General features: G+C 49.6%; 1 protein-coding gene across 1 annotated transcript; it reads left to right on the forward strand.

Annotated features, from left to right (window-relative positions):
- The first annotated feature begins 6,812 nt into the window (after nucleotides 1-6,812).
- On the forward strand, nucleotides 6,813-17,137 carry LOC103710744 (protein NRT1/ PTR FAMILY 6.3-like). Its single transcript, XM_008796624.3, has 4 exons — nucleotides 6,813-6,933; nucleotides 7,044-7,261; nucleotides 7,353-7,948; nucleotides 14,889-17,137. Exons 1-4 carry the CDS (start codon nucleotides 6,813-6,815, stop codon nucleotides 15,781-15,783), a joined length of 1,830 nt encoding a protein of 609 aa, XP_008794846.2. The 3' UTR covers nucleotides 15,784-17,137.
- Nucleotides 17,138-18,259: the final 1,122 nt, after the last annotated feature.

Raw genomic sequence — 18,259 nt, forward strand, 5'->3', positions numbered from 1 at the left:
AGGGAGAAGGCCAGTGGAGAGTACCGCGCAGCCCGAAGATCCAAATGCCAACAGACCTATCGCCGGCACCATCAACACCATCCGAGGCGGGGCCTCGGTCGGAGGAGCACCGGAGGAAGGAACCGCCCCGAAGCGCCTGCGCGCCTCGGAAACCATCTCGTTCTCGGATGAGGACTTGGAGGGAGTTGAAACTCCCCATGATGACGCGGTGGTCGTCTCTATGGTTGTGAATAGGTTCGATGTAAAACGTGTCCTAGTTGATAATGGGAGCTCGGCGAATGTTTTGTACTTTGACGCCTATTCTAGAATGGGGATGGAACAAAAGCAATTGCGAAGGATGAACGCCCCGCTGGTCGGATTTACTGGAGACTCAGTCTCAGTAGAGGGCGAGGTCGATCTTCTGGTCACGGTCGGGCTCGCCCCCTGGGAAAGTACCGTGAGGATGGGTTTCCTCGTGGTGCACCGGCCCTCGGCTTATAATGCCATCCTCGGACGACCAGGGCTCAACGCTCTTCGAGCCGTGGTCTCAACCCGCCACCTGCTTATGCGATTCCCCACCAGCCAAGGAGTCGGCGAAGTCCGTGGGGACCAGGCGGTAGTAAGACGGTGCTACATGGCGACCCATGAGGCGAAGCAACCGGCCAAGGTGTCGGTTCCAACAACAGACAAGCTCTCGGCCGAAACTTTAGAGGCACGGGTCGGCCCTCAGAAGAATCGGATAGAGCCCGGTGAGCTACTAATTCAAGTTCCTTTGCAAGAAAATTTTCCGGAGCTAACCGTGCAGGTCGGCTTCGGCCTTGATGCTCGCGAGAGATCGCCTCATCAGCTTCCTGAGGAACAACATGGACGTCTTCGCCTGGTCGCCCGCAAATATGCCAGGGATAGATTCGGAGGTCGCGGTCCACCGACTCCAAGTGAAGCCCTGCAAATCGGTGCGGCAAAAGAAGCGAAATGCCGCCCCAGAGCGACAACGAGCAGTAGCTGAGGAAGTTGATAAACTCCTCAAGGCCGGCTTCATCCGAAAGATATCCTATCCAGAGTGGCTCGCCAATGTGGTCCTCGTCAAAAAGGCCAGTGGGAAATGGCGCATGTGCGTGGACTACACCGACCTGAACAAGGCTTACTCAAAGGACAGTTTTCCACTCCCCAGCATCGATCAGCTCGTAGACTCCACCTCGGGACACGAGCTGTTGACATTTATGAACGCCTTCTCCGGATACAACCAGATCCGGATGGCGCCGGAGGATGAGGAAAAGACGGCCTTCATCACTGACGGGGGTACCTATTGCTACAAAGTAATGCCCTTCGGCTTAAAGAATGCTGGAGCAACTTATCAGAGGCTGGTCAGCCGGATCTTCAAAGACCAAATAGGCCGAAACATGGAGGTCTATGTTGATGACATGTTGGTAAAAAGCAAAATGGCGCAAGATCATGTGACCGACCTCAGTGAAGCATTCTCCACACTCCGAAGGTACCGAATGAAGCTCAATCCGGCCAAATGCGCGTTCGGAGTCACCTCGGGCAAGTTCCTTGGCTTCGTAATCACACAGCGGGGAATCGAGGCCAATCCTGAGAAGATCCGAGCGCTCCAAGAGATGACGCCCCCGAGGACAGTTAAGGAAGTGCAACGGCTTACAGGCCGAGTTGCAGCTCTCGGAAGATTCGTCTCCCGATCGGCCGAGCGCTGCCTTCCGTTCTTTGCGGCCCTCAAGAAGCCAAAAGACTTTTTATGGTCGGCCGAGTGTCAGCAAGCCTTCGAGGAGCTTAAGTGTCTTCTTGCCTCTCCTCCGCTGCTCACGAAGCCTCAGCAGGGTGAGCTCCTCTACTTATACTTAGCTGTTTCTCCTGTAGCAGTGAGCTCGGTCCTGGTTCGGGAGGAGAGCAAGCTCCATAAGCCGGTATATTACACAAGCCGGGTCTTGAGGGATGCCGAGATCCGATACTCCAAGCTGGAGAAGACCGCTTATGCCTTGGTCGTCTCAGCTTGGAGGCTCCGGCCCTATTTTCAAGCTCACACGGTGGCCGTGCTGACCGACCAACCGGTGAAGCAGATCCTGCAGCGATCAGATCGTGCCGGTTGAGTTACAAAGTGGGCTATCGAGCTCGGAGAGTTCGACCTCGAGTATCGGCCCAGGCCAGCGATCAAGGCACAGGCACTCGCTGACTTTATAGTCGAGTGCACCGTGCCAGACGAGCCCGAGCCCGGGCCAACGCCAGTGGAGCAGACCCCGAGCCTGACATGGAACTCGGGGGGTAGCGGAGCGGGCCTCATCCTCACCAGTCTAGATGGAGTGGTCGCCGACCAGGCCCTGCGCTTGGAGTTCCCCGCCTCTAACAACGCGGCGGAGTACGAAGCACTCATCGCTGGGCTCAAGTTGGCCAGGGAACTAGGAGTAAGGAACCTAAGGGCCTCAGCGATTCCCAGTTGGTCGTGAACCAAATCTTGGGTGACTTCGAGGCCAGAGAGCCCACGATGCAGGAGTATCTTCAGAAAGTGCGGGATCTCACTTCGACTCTGAGCTACTTCCACATCCAACACATTGCCAGGTCGGAGAATCTCAGAGCAGATCAACTATCAAAGCTGGCGTCCTCTCACATGAGCGAGCTTTCCAAAGCAGCAGCGCTGGAGTACCTCCAAAGACCCAGCACGGAGGAGCCCGAGCCAGCCCTTTGCATTGAAGTTGAGCCGAGCTGGGTGGACGAGCTCATTAGCTACTTGCGGGATGAGATCCTCCCCAGCGATGAATGCGAGGCTTGCCGAGTCAGGCGCCTGGCCGCTCGGTACATATTATACGAAGGCAAGCTTTATCGGAGGTCTTTTACCTCTCCCCTCCCCAGGCCGGCGATCAAGGCACAGGCACTTGCCGACTTTATAGTCGAGTGCACCGTGCCAGACGAGCCCGAGCCCGGGCTAGCGCCAGTGGAGCAGACCCCGAGCCTGACATGGACCTTGCATGTTGATGGTTTTTCGAACTCGGGGGGTAGCGGAGCGGGCCTCATCCTCACCAGTCCAGATGGAGTGGTCGCCGAGCAGGCCCTGCGCTTCGAGTTTCCCGCCTCTAACAACGTGGCGGAGTACGAAGTACTCATCGCTGGGCTCAAGTTAGCCAGGGAACTAGGAGTAAGGAACCTAAGGGCCTTCAGCGATTCCTAGTTGGTCGTGAACCAAATCTTGGGTGACTTCGAGGCCAGAGAGCCCACGATGCAGGAGTATCTTCGGAAAGTGCGGGATCTCACTTCGACTCTGAGCTCCTTCCACATCCAACACATTGCCAGGTCGGAGAATCTCAGAGTAGATCAACTATCAAAGCTGGCGTCCTCTCGCATGAGCGAGCTTCTCAAAGCAGCAGCGCTGGAGTACCTCCAAAGACCCAGCACGGAGGAGCCCGAGCCAGCCCTTTGCATTGAAGTTGAGCCGAGCTGGGTGGACGAGCTCATTAGCTACTTGCGGGATGAGGTCCTCCCCAGCGATGAACGCGAGGCTCGCCGAGTCAGGCGCCTGGCTGCTCGGTACATATTATACAAAGGCAAGCTTTATCGAAGGTCTTTTACCTCTCCCCTCCTCAGGTGCCTCCGCCCGACAGAGGCGGATTACGCAATGCGTGAAGTCCACGATGGAATTTGTGGAAACCATCTGGGGGGACGAGCATTAGCGCACAAGATTTTGCGCCAAGGATACTACTGGCCGACACTCCAGAAGGACACCCTCGACTTCGTCCGAAGATGCGACCGATGCCAGAGAAACGCCAATGTCCAACGCCGGCCCTCGGCCCCGTTGACCTCGATCAGCTCCCCTTGGCCATTCGCCCAGTGGGGGATTGACATCTTGGGACCATTCCCTCTGGCAACCGGGCAAAGGAAATTCCTAGTCGTCTCCATTGACTATTTCACTAAATGGGTGGAAGCCGAGCCAGTTGCCCGGATCATCGAGCAGAAGATGCGTGACTTCGTCTGAAAGTCAATAATATGTAGATTCGGTCTCCCCCGCATCCTCATATCAGACAACGGTCGTCAGTTCGACAACGCCCGTTTCAGAGAGTTCTGCTCCGAGCTTGGCATCGATCACCGCTTCACCTCGGTCGCGCATCCTCAGACGAACGGAGAAACTGAGGTAACGAATCGTACTATTTTGCAGGGGCTCAAGGCCAGGCTCGACCAGTCCAAGGGACAGTGGGTCGAAGACCTGTACAACGTCCTGTGGGCTTATTGGACCACGTTCTGCGTACCCACCGGCGAAACTCCTTTCAATCTGACGTACGGGACAGAAGCCGTCATCCCACTGGAGATCGGACTCCCTTCTCCAAGGGTGGAACATTTTGACGCCAGCTCCAGCTCCTCACAGCTTAGAAATAACCTGGACCTAATCGAGGAGACGAGAGAAGCCGTCCGAGTTCGCATGGCGAGGTACCAGCAAAAGACAGCGCAATACTACAACGCCAAAGTCAAAGTCAAATCCTTCAAAGTGGGGGACCTCGTCCTTAGAAGGGCAAAGGCCTCCCAACCGACCGAGCAAGGGAAGCTGGCCCCGAACTGGAAGGGACCCTACCGGATCGCACGCGTCCAGCGACCCGGGGCGTACAAGCTGGAATCTCTCGACGGGACCCCCATTCCACGAAGCTGGAGTTCCGAAAACCTCCGGGTGTACTACCAATAGAACCCCGAAGGGTCCTCCGTTTCAATCATAAATCTCACCTTTCTGCAATAACTTATTCGCAATCGCTTAATTGTGCTGAATTTCTCCTGATGTCTAAATGCTTTGACTCCCAGAAGATCCGGCCCAGCTCGTATATACGACCCTGCTCGGATACAACCAGGACCGAGCGTAGCCGGATGCCTTCGCGAAAAATTTGGAACGCCGATATCGAGCACGGCTCGATCTTCATCTATCGAGCTCGGCTCGATCTCTATCTATCGAGCTCGGCTTGATCTCCACCGACTATCGAGCTCGGCTCGATCTCCATCTATCGAGCTCGGCTCGATCTCCATCGAGCTCGGCTCGATCTCCATCGAGCTCGGCTCGATCTCCATCGAGCTCGGCTCGATCTCCACCGACTATCGAGCTTGGCTCGATCTCCATCTATCGAGCTCGGCTCGATCTCCACCGACTATCGAGCTCGGCTCGATCTCCATCTATCGAGCTCGGCTCGATCTCTACCAGCTTCTTGCAGGTCTCCAGGAGGACGCCGCCCGCCGACAAGTCGCCTTCCGCCACTCAGGCAGCGGAGCTCCTCTCTTTCGGCCGACAGTCGCCCCCGGGTCCAATTTCCAGCAACAAGACTTAAAACTAACCTCAATAGTTCACTGTATATACATTTAGACCCTCAAAAGCAACATAGATTCACTAGTGGCTAAAATTTTGATTCCACCACGTTAAAACAATTATAACATACCATTCTAGTATGTAGACATGAGAGATATAAACATTGCTAGCATCAGATGGTAAATATTTTCATTCATTACATTCTTAAAAAGATTACAAACAGATCTTATAAGTATAGAATATTAATATTTGACCTCAAAAGTTCACTGTATATATACATTTGGATCCCTGAAAGCAACATGGTTTCTCTAGTGGCTAAAATGTTGATTCCACCATATTAAAAAGTTACCATTCTTGTTTGTAGACATGAGAAATGTAAACATAGCTAGCATCATATAACAAATATTTCTATTCACTGCATTCTTAAAAAGATTACAAACAAATCTTATAAGTTTACAATAGTACTGCTTGGACCCTAGAAGTTTTAAAAAGATGCACTTGGTCCCTCCTCTGATTATTTTATTTGTAGATACTTATGGGATGAAACCCTTCACGTACCCCAGCATCCTACCTTGCAGTACTCCACTTCGGTAATAACACACCCTCTATGACCACCCAAGAAGTAACTAAGCACCATGCTAGGATCTGATTCTCTAGAATCTTATTTTTCTGCATCAATTTGCTGATCATCTCTGTCGAACATAGTAAGGATGAAGGATCATGCCATTGAAAAAAACCATATCCTCTTCTTGTCTGCTTTAACATATTGAAAAGATTTGCAAAACTTCTTGTTTGAAAAATTAGCAATCCTCTTACCTCATGCATGGAGCATCCATAGAATCATCGTTCAGGATCAGCTATGACCTATGAGGTCTTCAATGGAGCTTTCAATGCACAGTTACAATAAATGAAAAGGTTTTGATAGGAACTTTGAATGGAGTTTTAGCATAAGTTCATGCTCAAAGCCATCAAGGAGCTCTAGCTTTGGGAGAAGCTTTCTACATTCCTCGCTCTCCCTCTGCTCACTCATTCTCTCTCTATCTTCACGGAACTCAACCAGATCGGACAAAACCCTAGTTCAAGAGGAAAGAAAGAGGAATAGGAAGGAGTCAAGTGATTGCCATATCATCTCCTTCCTTTCCTGCCAAAAAACCTAACCCCTCTTCTAATCAATACGGGAAGGTCGTTAAAGAAATAGGAGGCTTGATTCTATATCACGTGACGATCACGTGTTCACAAATCCTAACAAAGATAGACAGTTGAGCCACATTGCAATGAAAAATTAAGTTGTGGGATGTACTTAAACAAAAGTAAAGTTTTGAAGTCGAAGTATTTCCTACCAAAAGTTTAATGAATATTGTGGTATTTCCTATTATGCGGTTGCCATATGCAGCATGGAAACTTATCCAAAGACTACATTTGACAAGTGCCAAAAAACAATAGAGCTTGCATTACATCCCACATTGACAAACCAACGTGGGCCTCCCGTAATATTAAACCCAGCCCGCTCTCTCCGAGCATACCCATAGGAGAGAACAGCCTTCCTCTGGAGATGGTCGGCCTGGGAGAAACCAATGAACCCGGCAAGATCCTACCTGATGCTTGGGATTACAAGGGCCGGCCGGCCATCCAAGCCCGATCCGGCGGCTGGACCAGCGCCGCCATGATCCTAGGTTCATATACCTCTCTCTCTCTCTCTCTCTCTCTCTCTCTCTGCATCTCTACCTCATAATCCTGATTTTTACGTATATTCAAATCTAAAGTTGGTTGGAATTTTAATTAGTGGTGGAGCTGAATGAGAGGCTGACGACCCTGGGCATAGGTGTGAACCTGGTCACCTACCTGACCGGCACCATGCACCTGGGCAACGCCGCCGCTGCCAACGCCGTCACCAACTTCATGGGCACCTCCTTCATGCTCTGCCTCCTCGGCGGCTTCATCGCCGACACCTTCCTCGGCCGGTACCGCACCATCGCCATCTTCACCGCCGTCCAAGCCGCCGTAAGCCACCACAACCCTCCCTCCCTCCCTCCCACCCTTTCTCGATGCCTCCAATCACGTTGTCTGACTGGATTTGGATTGCTGGATGAAGGGTGTGACCATCCTGACGATCTCGACAGCTGCACCGGAGCTGCGACCGCCGGCATGCGCTGACGCAGCGTCGGGCGACTGCGGCAACGAAGCTTCCGCGGTGCAGATGGGGGTGCTCTACCTGGCGCTGTACCTAACGGCGCTAGGAACAGGTGGCTTGAAATCAAGCGTGTCCGGCATCGGCTCCGACCAGTTCGACGAGGCCGACAGGGAGGAGAAGCACCAAATGATGATGTTCTTCCACTGGTTCTTCTTCTTCATCAGCCTCGGGTCGCTGCTGGCGGTGACGGTGCTGGTGTACATCCAGGACAATATGGGCCGGAAATGGGGGTACGGGCTATGCGCGGCGGCCATCGTGGTGGGGCTGGTGGTGTTTCTGTCGGGGACGAGGTGGTATCGGTTCAAGAAGCTGGTCGGGAGTCCGCTGACGCAGATCGCCGCGGTGTCGGTGGCGGCGTGGAGGAAGAGGGGGCTTGAATTGCCGTCGGATCCTTCGATGCTTTATGATATTGATGGTATCTCTGGCGCCCAAGGGGAGGAGAAGGGGTCTAAGAAGCGCAACGGGAAGCAGCGGCTGCCGCACACCAAACAGTTCCGGTAAGTTCCCTCTCCATTTTATCTCTCCCATTCTCTTTCTTTTTTTTTCTTCTTCTTCTTTTATTGCTACAACAGCGACTCATACACAATGGATTGGAATTAGCCCACAAAATCAGAAAAAGAAAAATATTACAAAGGAGAAGGGACAGACCCATGGTTCTCCTACATAAACCCTTCAGAGTGATGAGCCGCAGAAAGATACCATCCAGTCTGCAATACTATTCACCTTTTTATAGACATTTGTAGTCTGGTGAAAGACACACGCATCTAAAAAACTGTGGATGTCGTCGTGCAGCCACATTTCATTGGCAGCACGCCTCCCACCTTGAATCTCACTCGATCACTGTAGCTGAATCCTCTTCGAGGAGAACACGATCTGCACCCAAAATATGTTTCGCATAAGTGATGCCTTCTCATGTGGCTCTAAGCTCAACACTGATAACAAACGGCTCAAAAATCTGCCGAAAATGGATCTAAGTCGCCCACCGGCTCTTCTTAACGGCTGGTAAGGACATACGTGGTGCACAGTTGGGAACATATATAAACTGCCAGGCATGCTTCACATACTGTGGGTTTAAGCTTTGGACATTACCATGGTATATATATGACTATGGCCCGCTCAACTCGACCCACATGGTAGAGAAACAATTACAAGGTTAAAACTTTTGTTTAGCATTGTTATGACCACACACAACTATGGAAATTTCCAATCTGCATGCGACAAACTAAAAAAATCCATTTTACTACCAATATAAGAAACCTTCCATTCATAAGCAGGATAACTTTAAATAGTTATCCTTTTCATTTCTCTGTAGTTTTGAGCTGCATTTGAACTAAGGTAGGACACTGACTTGAAACCCTTTATGGAACCTCTAATTGGCTACATTTTAGGCATGTGAAGGAGAGGACATAGCTATAAGAATTTTGAAGGTGTCATTATTCTTGAAGAAGACTCGATAGCGGTTGTAAGATGGCTATCTCATCCTCTACCTTCTGAGTATAGTACTTGTTGTGGTTCAAATCTGGCTTGACAGTGACCACGCCGGAGGAGTCGGAGGAGCTGCCGGAGTGTGGAAGAAGAGGACGGGGGCCACCTCGTATGCGGTGATGTACCTGCACAAAGCTTAACCGGTAGGGTTCCGGTGAGGACCCTCCGACGCTCAAGTTAGAGTAGAGTATATTTGGTCTAGCCAAAAGTTCTTTTGGCATTACCTGACGGGGCTATTTATAGTTCCTGTAGGGGCGTCCAGGTGGCGGAGGTTTGGTCCGTTCCTATCATGAGTGGAGATGGCGCGCAGCCAGAGCTTGCTTATGGCGCACATTGCAGCCCGTCCTTATGAGTGGTAAGACGTTAACAGTCGTAACAGGATATGGCTGGAAAAGCAAGGCATGGTCCCTGATTGATATGTCGTAGCGTGGCCAGCAAGCAAAGCATGGTGCGGTGAAGTTGCTGCAGGGCATGGTTGCAGCATGTGGACGACGAGGTCGGCCTTCTGGGCTCGTCCTTCTGAGGTGGGCCTCCTGGGCTCGTCCTTCTAGGGTCGGCCTCCTGAGCTCGTCCTTCTTGGGTCGGCCTCCTGAGGTGGGTGACTTATGCCAAAAAATAGGACGATCCATTTTGCCCCCCATCATTTGCCCCCCAACTTCCGAGTCTGAGTCGTCATTTGGCTCGGGTGAAAGAAGTAATTCAGTCATTGATCGTCCTGTAATATAGCCAAATGTTTATGGAGATGTATGTGCCAAGTAGGGTGTACCTCTCGTGCAGTTGGAGCTAACGATCTTAAGCCGAGCTGTCCAAGCCGAGCTAAGCGACTCTGCTTCGAGGTCGACTTTAGCAGCCTTCTTTGGCTTGTGGTCAACTCAGCAGGGCGCCCCCACTCAGATCGGGGTGCGTCGTCGTAGAAGGGGTTGAACGTCATCGGAGGGCGTCGAATGACGTCGAATGTCATTAAAATGACGTCGAATGTCATCGAAGTGGCGTCGAATATCGTCGAATTGGCATCGAATGTCATCGACATGACGTCCGATGTCGTCGAAATGGCGTTGAAATGACGTCGAATTGGCGTCAAAGTGGCATTGAAATAGCGTTGAAATGGCGTTGAATTGGTGTCGAAATGGCGTCGAATTGGCATCGAATGTTGTCGAAACAGCATTGATCACTTAGATGAGCTCGAGAGTAGAAGAGCTTGAGCACTTAGATGAGCTCGAGAATTGAAGAGCTCGAGCACTTAGATGAGCTCGGGAATAGAAGAGCTCGAACACTTAAATGAGCTCAAGAACAGAATAGCTCGAGCACATAGAAGAGCTTGAGTACTTAGACGAGCTCGAGAATATAAATGAGGGGGGGCGATGTTGGGGATGGAGATACCCGTATGTTGACTTTTGCATTCTCCGACCTTGGAATATTGAAAATATTGAAATTATTTAAAACCAAATAGCATCTCGTACCTTTTGAAGACATATTGATAGCTCCCAAACTTTGAGGTCCCTCAGGACTTGGTTCAACACCGGCTGGGAGTCGTTGGAGGCCGTTAGGCGGCAGGCATTGAGCTCTAGGCCGCGCCGCTGCCCCCCAAGGTCGAGGAGCCATGATCATGCAGGATCCATGGCTACCCAAGAGCATTTTCTTTTGCCAGGCCGGACCCGATCTCGTTGTTGCCTTGGTTGGCCAAGAATGGCATTGTAGGCCGAGCTGACCTGGGCCACAAGACGGTTTAATTTCATAGTACTTTCTTGAGGTGGAATTTTCGGTGAATCTGGCCAGAGGAGCGCTCATCATTTGGAAGGCCTTACAAAATAAGGAGTCAGCCAAGCTTCCATTATGTACTAAAATCCTTTTTAAAGCCTTGCAATGACAAAGGAAATAGCTATAGCATCATTATAAAGAGGGTTCAACACCCTTTTGGTCTTCATCAGAAAAGGAGATGACTTCTGCAGTACACAGATGCTTTAAGGAAGCTTCTTCTTCCGAGCTCGATGCTTCAGGTGCCTCTACTCGCCCGCCCTCTGATGGTATTGATGATGCCCGCAAGAGGTCGGTTGTCATTTCGCTCCTTACGCGGCACTGGGTGTTGTTCCTCGGGCTCACTCCTATAGGCTTGATCACGGACAAAACAACTCAACCGACCTCGGCAGATAAGTGCCTCGATCTCATCACGGAGCTCGTAGCAATCCTCTGTATCATGGCCGCGATCTCGGTGGAAGTGACAGTACTTTTTCGAGCACTTCCGCGACTCTATCGGTCGCATCCTCAATAGAGGTCGGAGGTAGCCCTGACCCTCAATCTCCATGAGGATCTCTGCTCGGGTGGATGTGAGGGGAGTGTATGTCTGAAACTTTTGGAGGGGAGACCTTGGGCAAGCTAGGCTCTTGGGCCAAGGAGGCTCTTTCTCATGCTAGGAGAATCTACTGCTTGGTTGGGAGAGCTCCTCGTGGCGCTTCTTCTGCATCTTGGTAGGTCGTTCGGCTGCCTCCTGCCGAGAGGCCATAGCTTCCTCAGCCTTGGCGTACTTGCGAGCTCGGGCCAACATTTCAACAAAGTTGGCGGAGAAGCTCTTCTCGATGGAGAAGAGAAATTTGTAGGACCGAGTTCCAGTCTTCAATACCAACATGGCGATTGACTGGTCGAGATTGCGAACCTCCCATGTGGCCGAGGTAAAGCGATTGATGTAGTCTTTTAAGGATTCTCCCTCCTTCTGCTTGATGGCAAAAAAAGAGTCTGAGGTCCGGCGTTGACGCCGACTAGCGGCAAAATGTGTGGCGAGCTACCTGTCTAGTTGTTCGAAGGAGAGAATTGAGCTAGGCTTTAGCCTGGAGAACCAAAGACAAGCTGCCTTGCGGAGAGTTGCTGGGAAGGCTCTACAGAGTAAAGCGTCTGTGGCTCCTTGGAGTGTCATAAGAGCCTTATAGCTCTCCAAATGATCTAGAGGATCGAATGAGCCATCATATGGCTCAATTTGTGGCATCTTGAACCTCTGGAAGATTGACTCATCCAAGATCCATTGAGGGAATGGAGATTCTGTTGTAAAGTTGAGGTCGACATCTCGCTTCGGGGCTCGGTCTCGAAGCGTCTATATCTGCCGCTCCAAGTCCTCGACTTTTCTGTCGAGCTCGGGTGGGGCTCCTGTTGCAGTTCGACATGGGTAGCTCGGGTGCTCCCGTGCTCGAGGCGTTAGGCTTCGGTGCAAGCTCTCAGGATAATGGATGTGCGACAAGCCCTCCCGGTTTGGGGGTCGAGCTCGGTGAGAGCTTCGGTGGTGGTGACACTCTACAGAAAAATGACGTCGCGAGTGGCATCCTGAGGACTCATGCTCATGAGAAGGGAGTACAGGCTGGTCTTCTACTTGTTGCAGGCCTTGAACGGTCGTAGTGAGTGCTTGGACTTGTTGGACAAGTAGGTTGAACTGCTCCGGCTGGACTTGAAAAATTTGGTCTGCCAGTTCTGCAAGGGGTGGACTTTGAAGCGAGTTGCCGAGAGCTGGTGCCTGGCTCTTCGATGCATTTAAAGCTCCGTGACCCCTTAACCTCATGATCACGACTTAGGCCCTTTCTCTAGCGCCAAATATGCTGTAGTTCAAATTTGGCCCGAGGGTGACCACGCTGGAGAAGTCGGAGGAGCTGTCAGAGTTTGGAAGGAGAGGACGGGGGCCACCTCCTGCGCGGCGATCCTCACCAGTGGGGTTCCGGTGAGGGCTCTCCGATGCTCAAGTTAGAGTGGGGTATATTTGGTCCAGCCAAAAGTCCTTTTGGCGTTGTCTGATGGGGCTATTTATAGTCCCTGTCGGGGCATCCAGGTGGATGAGGTTTGGCCCGTTCCCATCATGAGTGGGGATGGCACGCAGCTAGAGCTTGCTTGTGGCGCACGGTGCAGCCCGTCCTTGTGAGTGGTAAGGCGTTGACAGTCGTAGCAGGGTATAGCTGGAAAAGCAGGGCATGGTCCTTGGTTGATATGTCGTGGCGTAACCAGCAAGCAAAGCATGGTGCGGTGAGGCTGCTGCAGGGCATGGCCGCAGCATATGGATGACGAGGTCGGCCTTCCGAGGTGGCCTTCTGGGCTCGGCCTTCTGAGGTCGGCCTTCTGGGCTCGTTCTTCTGAGGTCGGCCTTCTGGGCTCGTTCTTCTGAGGTAGGTCGGCCTCCTGAGCTCGGCTTTTTGGGATCGGCCTCCTGGGCTCGGCTTTTTGGGGTCGGCCTCCTAAGCTCGGCTTTTTGGGGTCGGCCTTCTGAGGTGGGTGACTTGCTGAAAAATAGGGCGATCCATTTTGCCCCGCATCAGTACTCATCCAATGTTATAGGATTGCTAGAGAATCGGGATAAGTTTATAGGCTTTTGAAGGGTAATATGTCTATAGAAAGGCTAATATTGTTATAAATTGAGTAGCATCATATGTAGCTAATCACATTGAGTCGACTTTGCAGATAGCTATGACGGACATTCCGTCTTGAGCTTTTTGATATTTACTATTCTGATTCATATGGATGTATTTACTCTAGATTGGTTTAATAAATCTGGTTTGCCAAAAAACAAAACTAGAGGACGTAGCAGCTTATTGTCTGTCGTACTCGTATGCCCGCTTGTCGGGTCTCAAGACGAAACCTGTGTGGTATAAGAATATGTAGCTCGCCCCACCTCAATCTTTCATCGTTCTTATGGTATTAAATGCCCTATGAGATTTTTCATGGGCAAAGTTAATGGTGGTAAAAGCATTGCACCAACATTAGCCAAAGTCTAAGGAGGAGGAAAACCTTCCAGCAAATACCGCCAGCATCATGCATGTGAAATAGATGTAATACAAGAATCCAAGTTGTTTTCTAATACTACTAAGGTGAAAAAAAAGATAATCTTAGCATTTCTAGATTGGCTCTTTAATGTCGTAAAGGCAACATTTGTATTTTTTGGTTTGGCCCTTGACATAAGAAAGACATATCTATAATTTTGCACTGCATGTTTTCATTGACTTTTTTTTCGTTTCCTACTTCTCTGTGGCTTGCTGATTTTGTCTTTCTCGTAGTCATTTACCATCCCAAAAAAACATTAGTTAGATAGCTAAACTTCTAAAATAATTTCAGCAAATTCTTTCACAAAACATTTGCTACATGCTTGTTGACATGTTTTTTCTTCGAGATTCTGTCACATCTCTTGTTTCTCAATTTCTGTTTTTACGTTATTATTTAACTCCTTTCTCATCTTGCAGTTATGTATATGCACCAGTTGGGATAATACTACATGCATAATATATCTTTTACACATTCTCATATATCACAAAATCATTTTTCGACATGCTAAAATAATATTTATATGCATCAAATGATTATGTGGCATTAATTTTATCTAACACATATCTGTAACTCCTTTGAAACCTGTAAAGTTAGCAAGGTAGGTCATTCTATGGGATGGAAACATATATAAGATAACTAGCATGGCATTATTTTTTAGTTAATTAGCATGACTCGAGTTGTATAATATTTTAAGATAATATTTGCTAATGCTGTACTGATGAAAAATTGAATTCCTGCATCAGCATCCAATCCTCTCAAAATCTCAAAGTGTGTTTAAGGATCATCAAGAATACCTCAGAGATTTGCCACCATGGACATGATATGGTTAGTTTCCTGAACATTTATAATTCAGTCTGCTGGAAGAAACTAGCGTTACTCAGAATAGAGAATAAGCAGTAGCAATATTTGTCAAAAGATGGAAGGAATCAATCAGATAAAATCCACGGTCGGAACTAAAATTTATGACAGCCAAGCAGGGAATAGTTGTATCAGCAGAGAAGGAGAAAAGTACTGAAGGTTAGAGAATAAATCCATAGAGAGGGACTGGCGATTATTCTTTTTCTCACCAAAGTAATCTTGCTCCATTGATGGCATCCATGCAACCTTATCAATGAAGATTGTAATGAAGGGGCTCTCACATGATTAAACTTCTCTTTGTTACAGATTCCTGGATCACGCTGCGATCATCGTCAGCTCGACAACTGAAGAGAGCAAATGGCAGCTATCAACCCTGACAGACGTAGAGGAGGTGAAGATTGTGATCAGAATGCTCCCCATCTGGGCCACAACCATCATTTTCTGGACCGTCTATGCCCAGATGAGCACCTTCTCCGTCGCCCAGGCCACAACCATGGACCGCCGCATTGGTCCATCCTTCCAGATTCCCCCAGGCTCGCTCACCGCCTTCTTCGTCGGCTCCATCCTTCTCACCATCGCTTTTTACGACCGCATCATCGTCCCGATCACCCGCCGCTTCACCGGCCACCCCCACGGCCTCACCCCTCTCCGACGCATCGGCGTCGGCCTCGTTCTCTCCGTTCTAGCTATGGCCGCCGCCGCCCTCACCGAGATCAAGCGCCTCAAGGTGGCGCAGTCGAGCCCGCTCGCCGTGGAGAAGGGAGCGACCGTTCCATTGAGTGTCTTCTTCTTGGTCCCTCAGTTCTTCTTAGTGGGGGCTGGGGAGGCCTTCACCTACGTCGGCCAATTGGACTTCTTCCTGCGGGAGTGTCCCAAGGGCATGAAGACCATGAGCACAGGGCTGTTCCTGAGCACCCTGTCGCTGGGCTTCTTCGTGAGCTCAGTTTTGGTGACCATTGTGCACAAGGTGACAGGGGAGGGTGGCCATGGAGCATGGCTTACGGACGATCTGAATCGTGGGAAGCTCTACAACTTCTACTGGCTGTTGGCTGTGCTGAGCCTGGTGAATTTTGGGGTCTACCTGGTGTCGGCATGGTGGTATGTCCCCAAGGAGGGCCAGCAGGCGGCGGCGGCGGCGGCGGAGGTGGAGAGCATGGTCGGGGTGGAGTTGACAGAGGCAGAAGCATGCAGCCATCCATAGGATTTTTTGCACTTGACAACACAGCGCATGGCATGGTTTGATCTTCTTATATTTCTGACGTGCGGTTGCTCAATAACCTCCCGTGCTGATGTATCATCTAATACCGCACAAATGGTTTTATGCATGGTCACAAGCTCCGCGTATAATTTTAAGCTTAAAAGAATTAGCAGTACCTGGAGTTCCACATGAATAAAAAATATGATGAAGTATTTCAAAAGAGAGGAGAAGAATTTGAGGAGGTCAACATGAAGAGAGAAGCTAAAGAATATGTTGCTCCAGAGACAGCAGCCGTTCTTTTACGTGTCTCGCAGGTCACCGGGGGAGGGAGGGTGGAGGATCGTGAAGAGGAGGAAACTAGGAAGGAGAAAAGAAAATGAAAGGAATCAAGAGAAAGGGAAGGGAAGAGCAAAGTAGAAGTAAGCCAGGATGAGGAAAGGACGGAGAACAAGGATAGTGGGTAGGGGAGAGCACAGTAAAGTTAACCAAGGATGAGAGAGACGGAAGAGAGGAAACAAGAGAGAGAGAGAGATGGTAACCGGGAGAGAAGCAGAGGTAAACAAGGATGAGAAGGTCGAAGAGAAGAAGCAAGCGATAGAAATGGTGGTAGAGGAAAGAATAGTAGTAGTAGAAGAGGACGCACGGGAAAGAGACAAGAATCGAGACTTAAGGACAGTCGGGAAGGTCAAAGTAAAGGCAACTGGAAACGAGAGAGAGAGAGAGAGAGTAGGAAGAAGAAAGAGAGATTGAAGAGGATAAGGGAAGTGAGAGAGAAGGAGCAGAGATGGTAGGGGAGCGCAGGGCAAAGGTGACAAAGGGAAAAGAGGCAATTGCAGGCGAGAAAACAGCAGAGGTAAAAGATGAGAAGGAGAGAGAGAAATCAAGAAAGATGGTCGGGAGAGTAAAGTTGTATCATCTCATGACACTAACTGGAAGAAGAGAGAACAAAAGGAGGGAGAGTCGATGGGCGATGATGACAGGAAGAGAGAGGAAACAAGAGGCAGAGATGGTAGGGGTGCGAGGTAAATGGGGATGAGAAACTAAAGAGAGACGAAACAACAGTGGATGCCCTTCTTTTGATTTTCTTATCAAATTAATCTTTGTTAAATTTGAAGTATAGCTTCCTTAACTTCTAGTTTGATGATATATATCGACTTGTCTGAAACAAATATGTTCTATTGCAGAGAGATTTTATCATATCTTCTTTTGTTATCCATGTTGTGGTTCGTTGCTTTCTTTCCTTCTCTTCAAATCATCTCTCTTCCAGAGCGATTCACACTTCCAGAAGGAAATTCTATCCTGTGGCCTAATATGGTGTGCAACTTTTCATGAAGACTTTTGACTAAGCAAGCATTCATCATAGCAGGGGCGGCCCAATACATTTGGGGGCCTAAGGCGAATCCAATGAATAAGGCCTTTTTTTTAATAATAATTTTTTTAAATAAATATAAAATATTAAAAAAATGATATGAAAATGGATAGCTATCAAGTACACTATTTCAACAAAGGTACATGAATCTAACAAAGATAGGCCAGAAATCTTTTTAATTTAATATTATTTTTGAATGGAAATGCAGAAAAGTAATTATCCTAAAAGAAGGGCCATAAAATTGATTAAATAACTGAGATAATGCTTGGCAATTTTGTTTATCATGTCAAGCAAGAGGAGAATAGGAAAAGGTCATCCCATGGCACTTCATGGTCAAGGTAAAGAAAAGAATTTCTCCAGGAGCTTCTCTATAAGAGAAAGTTGGGGCATTATGGAAAATTGACTCCATCTAATTAATAAAAGTCCCATCCCTCCATCTCCCCTTCAAGTGAGTACCCAAGCAGCAACCGCAACATCACAGCACAGCAGCCATTCAACCCCCTCCCTCCTTCTCTCTCTACCACCCAAGTGGGGAGAAGAAACCGAGAGGAGAAAATTAAAAGAATCTCCACCCTCCAAGAAGTCCATTTCCAATCCTCCTTTCTTCCTGATGGCCCAGCTGGATCAGGAGTAATGTGAGGGAAGGAAAACCAAGACCAAAACCAAACAAGAGAAGGGATGAAAGGTAAGAGTGGCTTCAGGCGTGTATCAAGCCAACCAAATCCCTCCTCTCTCTCTCTCTCTCTCTCCATCCAAAACAAAACTACCGTCCCCAACTTCCTAAATTTCCCCTCTGCAGGCCAAGAAACTCTCCACCTCCCTTCCATCAAGGGGGAAGACTCGTAGCCAGCTCATCCCGTTTTATATGGGGCCTTTGCTTCCTTTTGGTCCCTCCCTCCCTCCCTCCCTCTCTCTCTCTCTCTCTCTCTCTCTCTTCACCTTCCGGGGGCCTTCCGTTGGCCCGGGGCCTTAGGCGACCGCCTCAGTCGCCTAAGACTCGGGCCGGCCCTGCATCATAGGGAGAAAATACACACACAGACGTGCACATACGCACACGTATATATTAGAGAGAGAGAGAGAGAGAGAGAGAGAGAGAGAGAGTTATGCTTA

This window comes from Phoenix dactylifera, chromosome 18, assembly GCF_009389715.1.
Source record: "Phoenix dactylifera cultivar Barhee BC4 chromosome 18, palm_55x_up_171113_PBpolish2nd_filt_p, whole genome shotgun sequence".
In the NCBI taxonomy this organism is placed as follows: domain Eukaryota; kingdom Viridiplantae; phylum Streptophyta; class Magnoliopsida; order Arecales; family Arecaceae; genus Phoenix; species Phoenix dactylifera.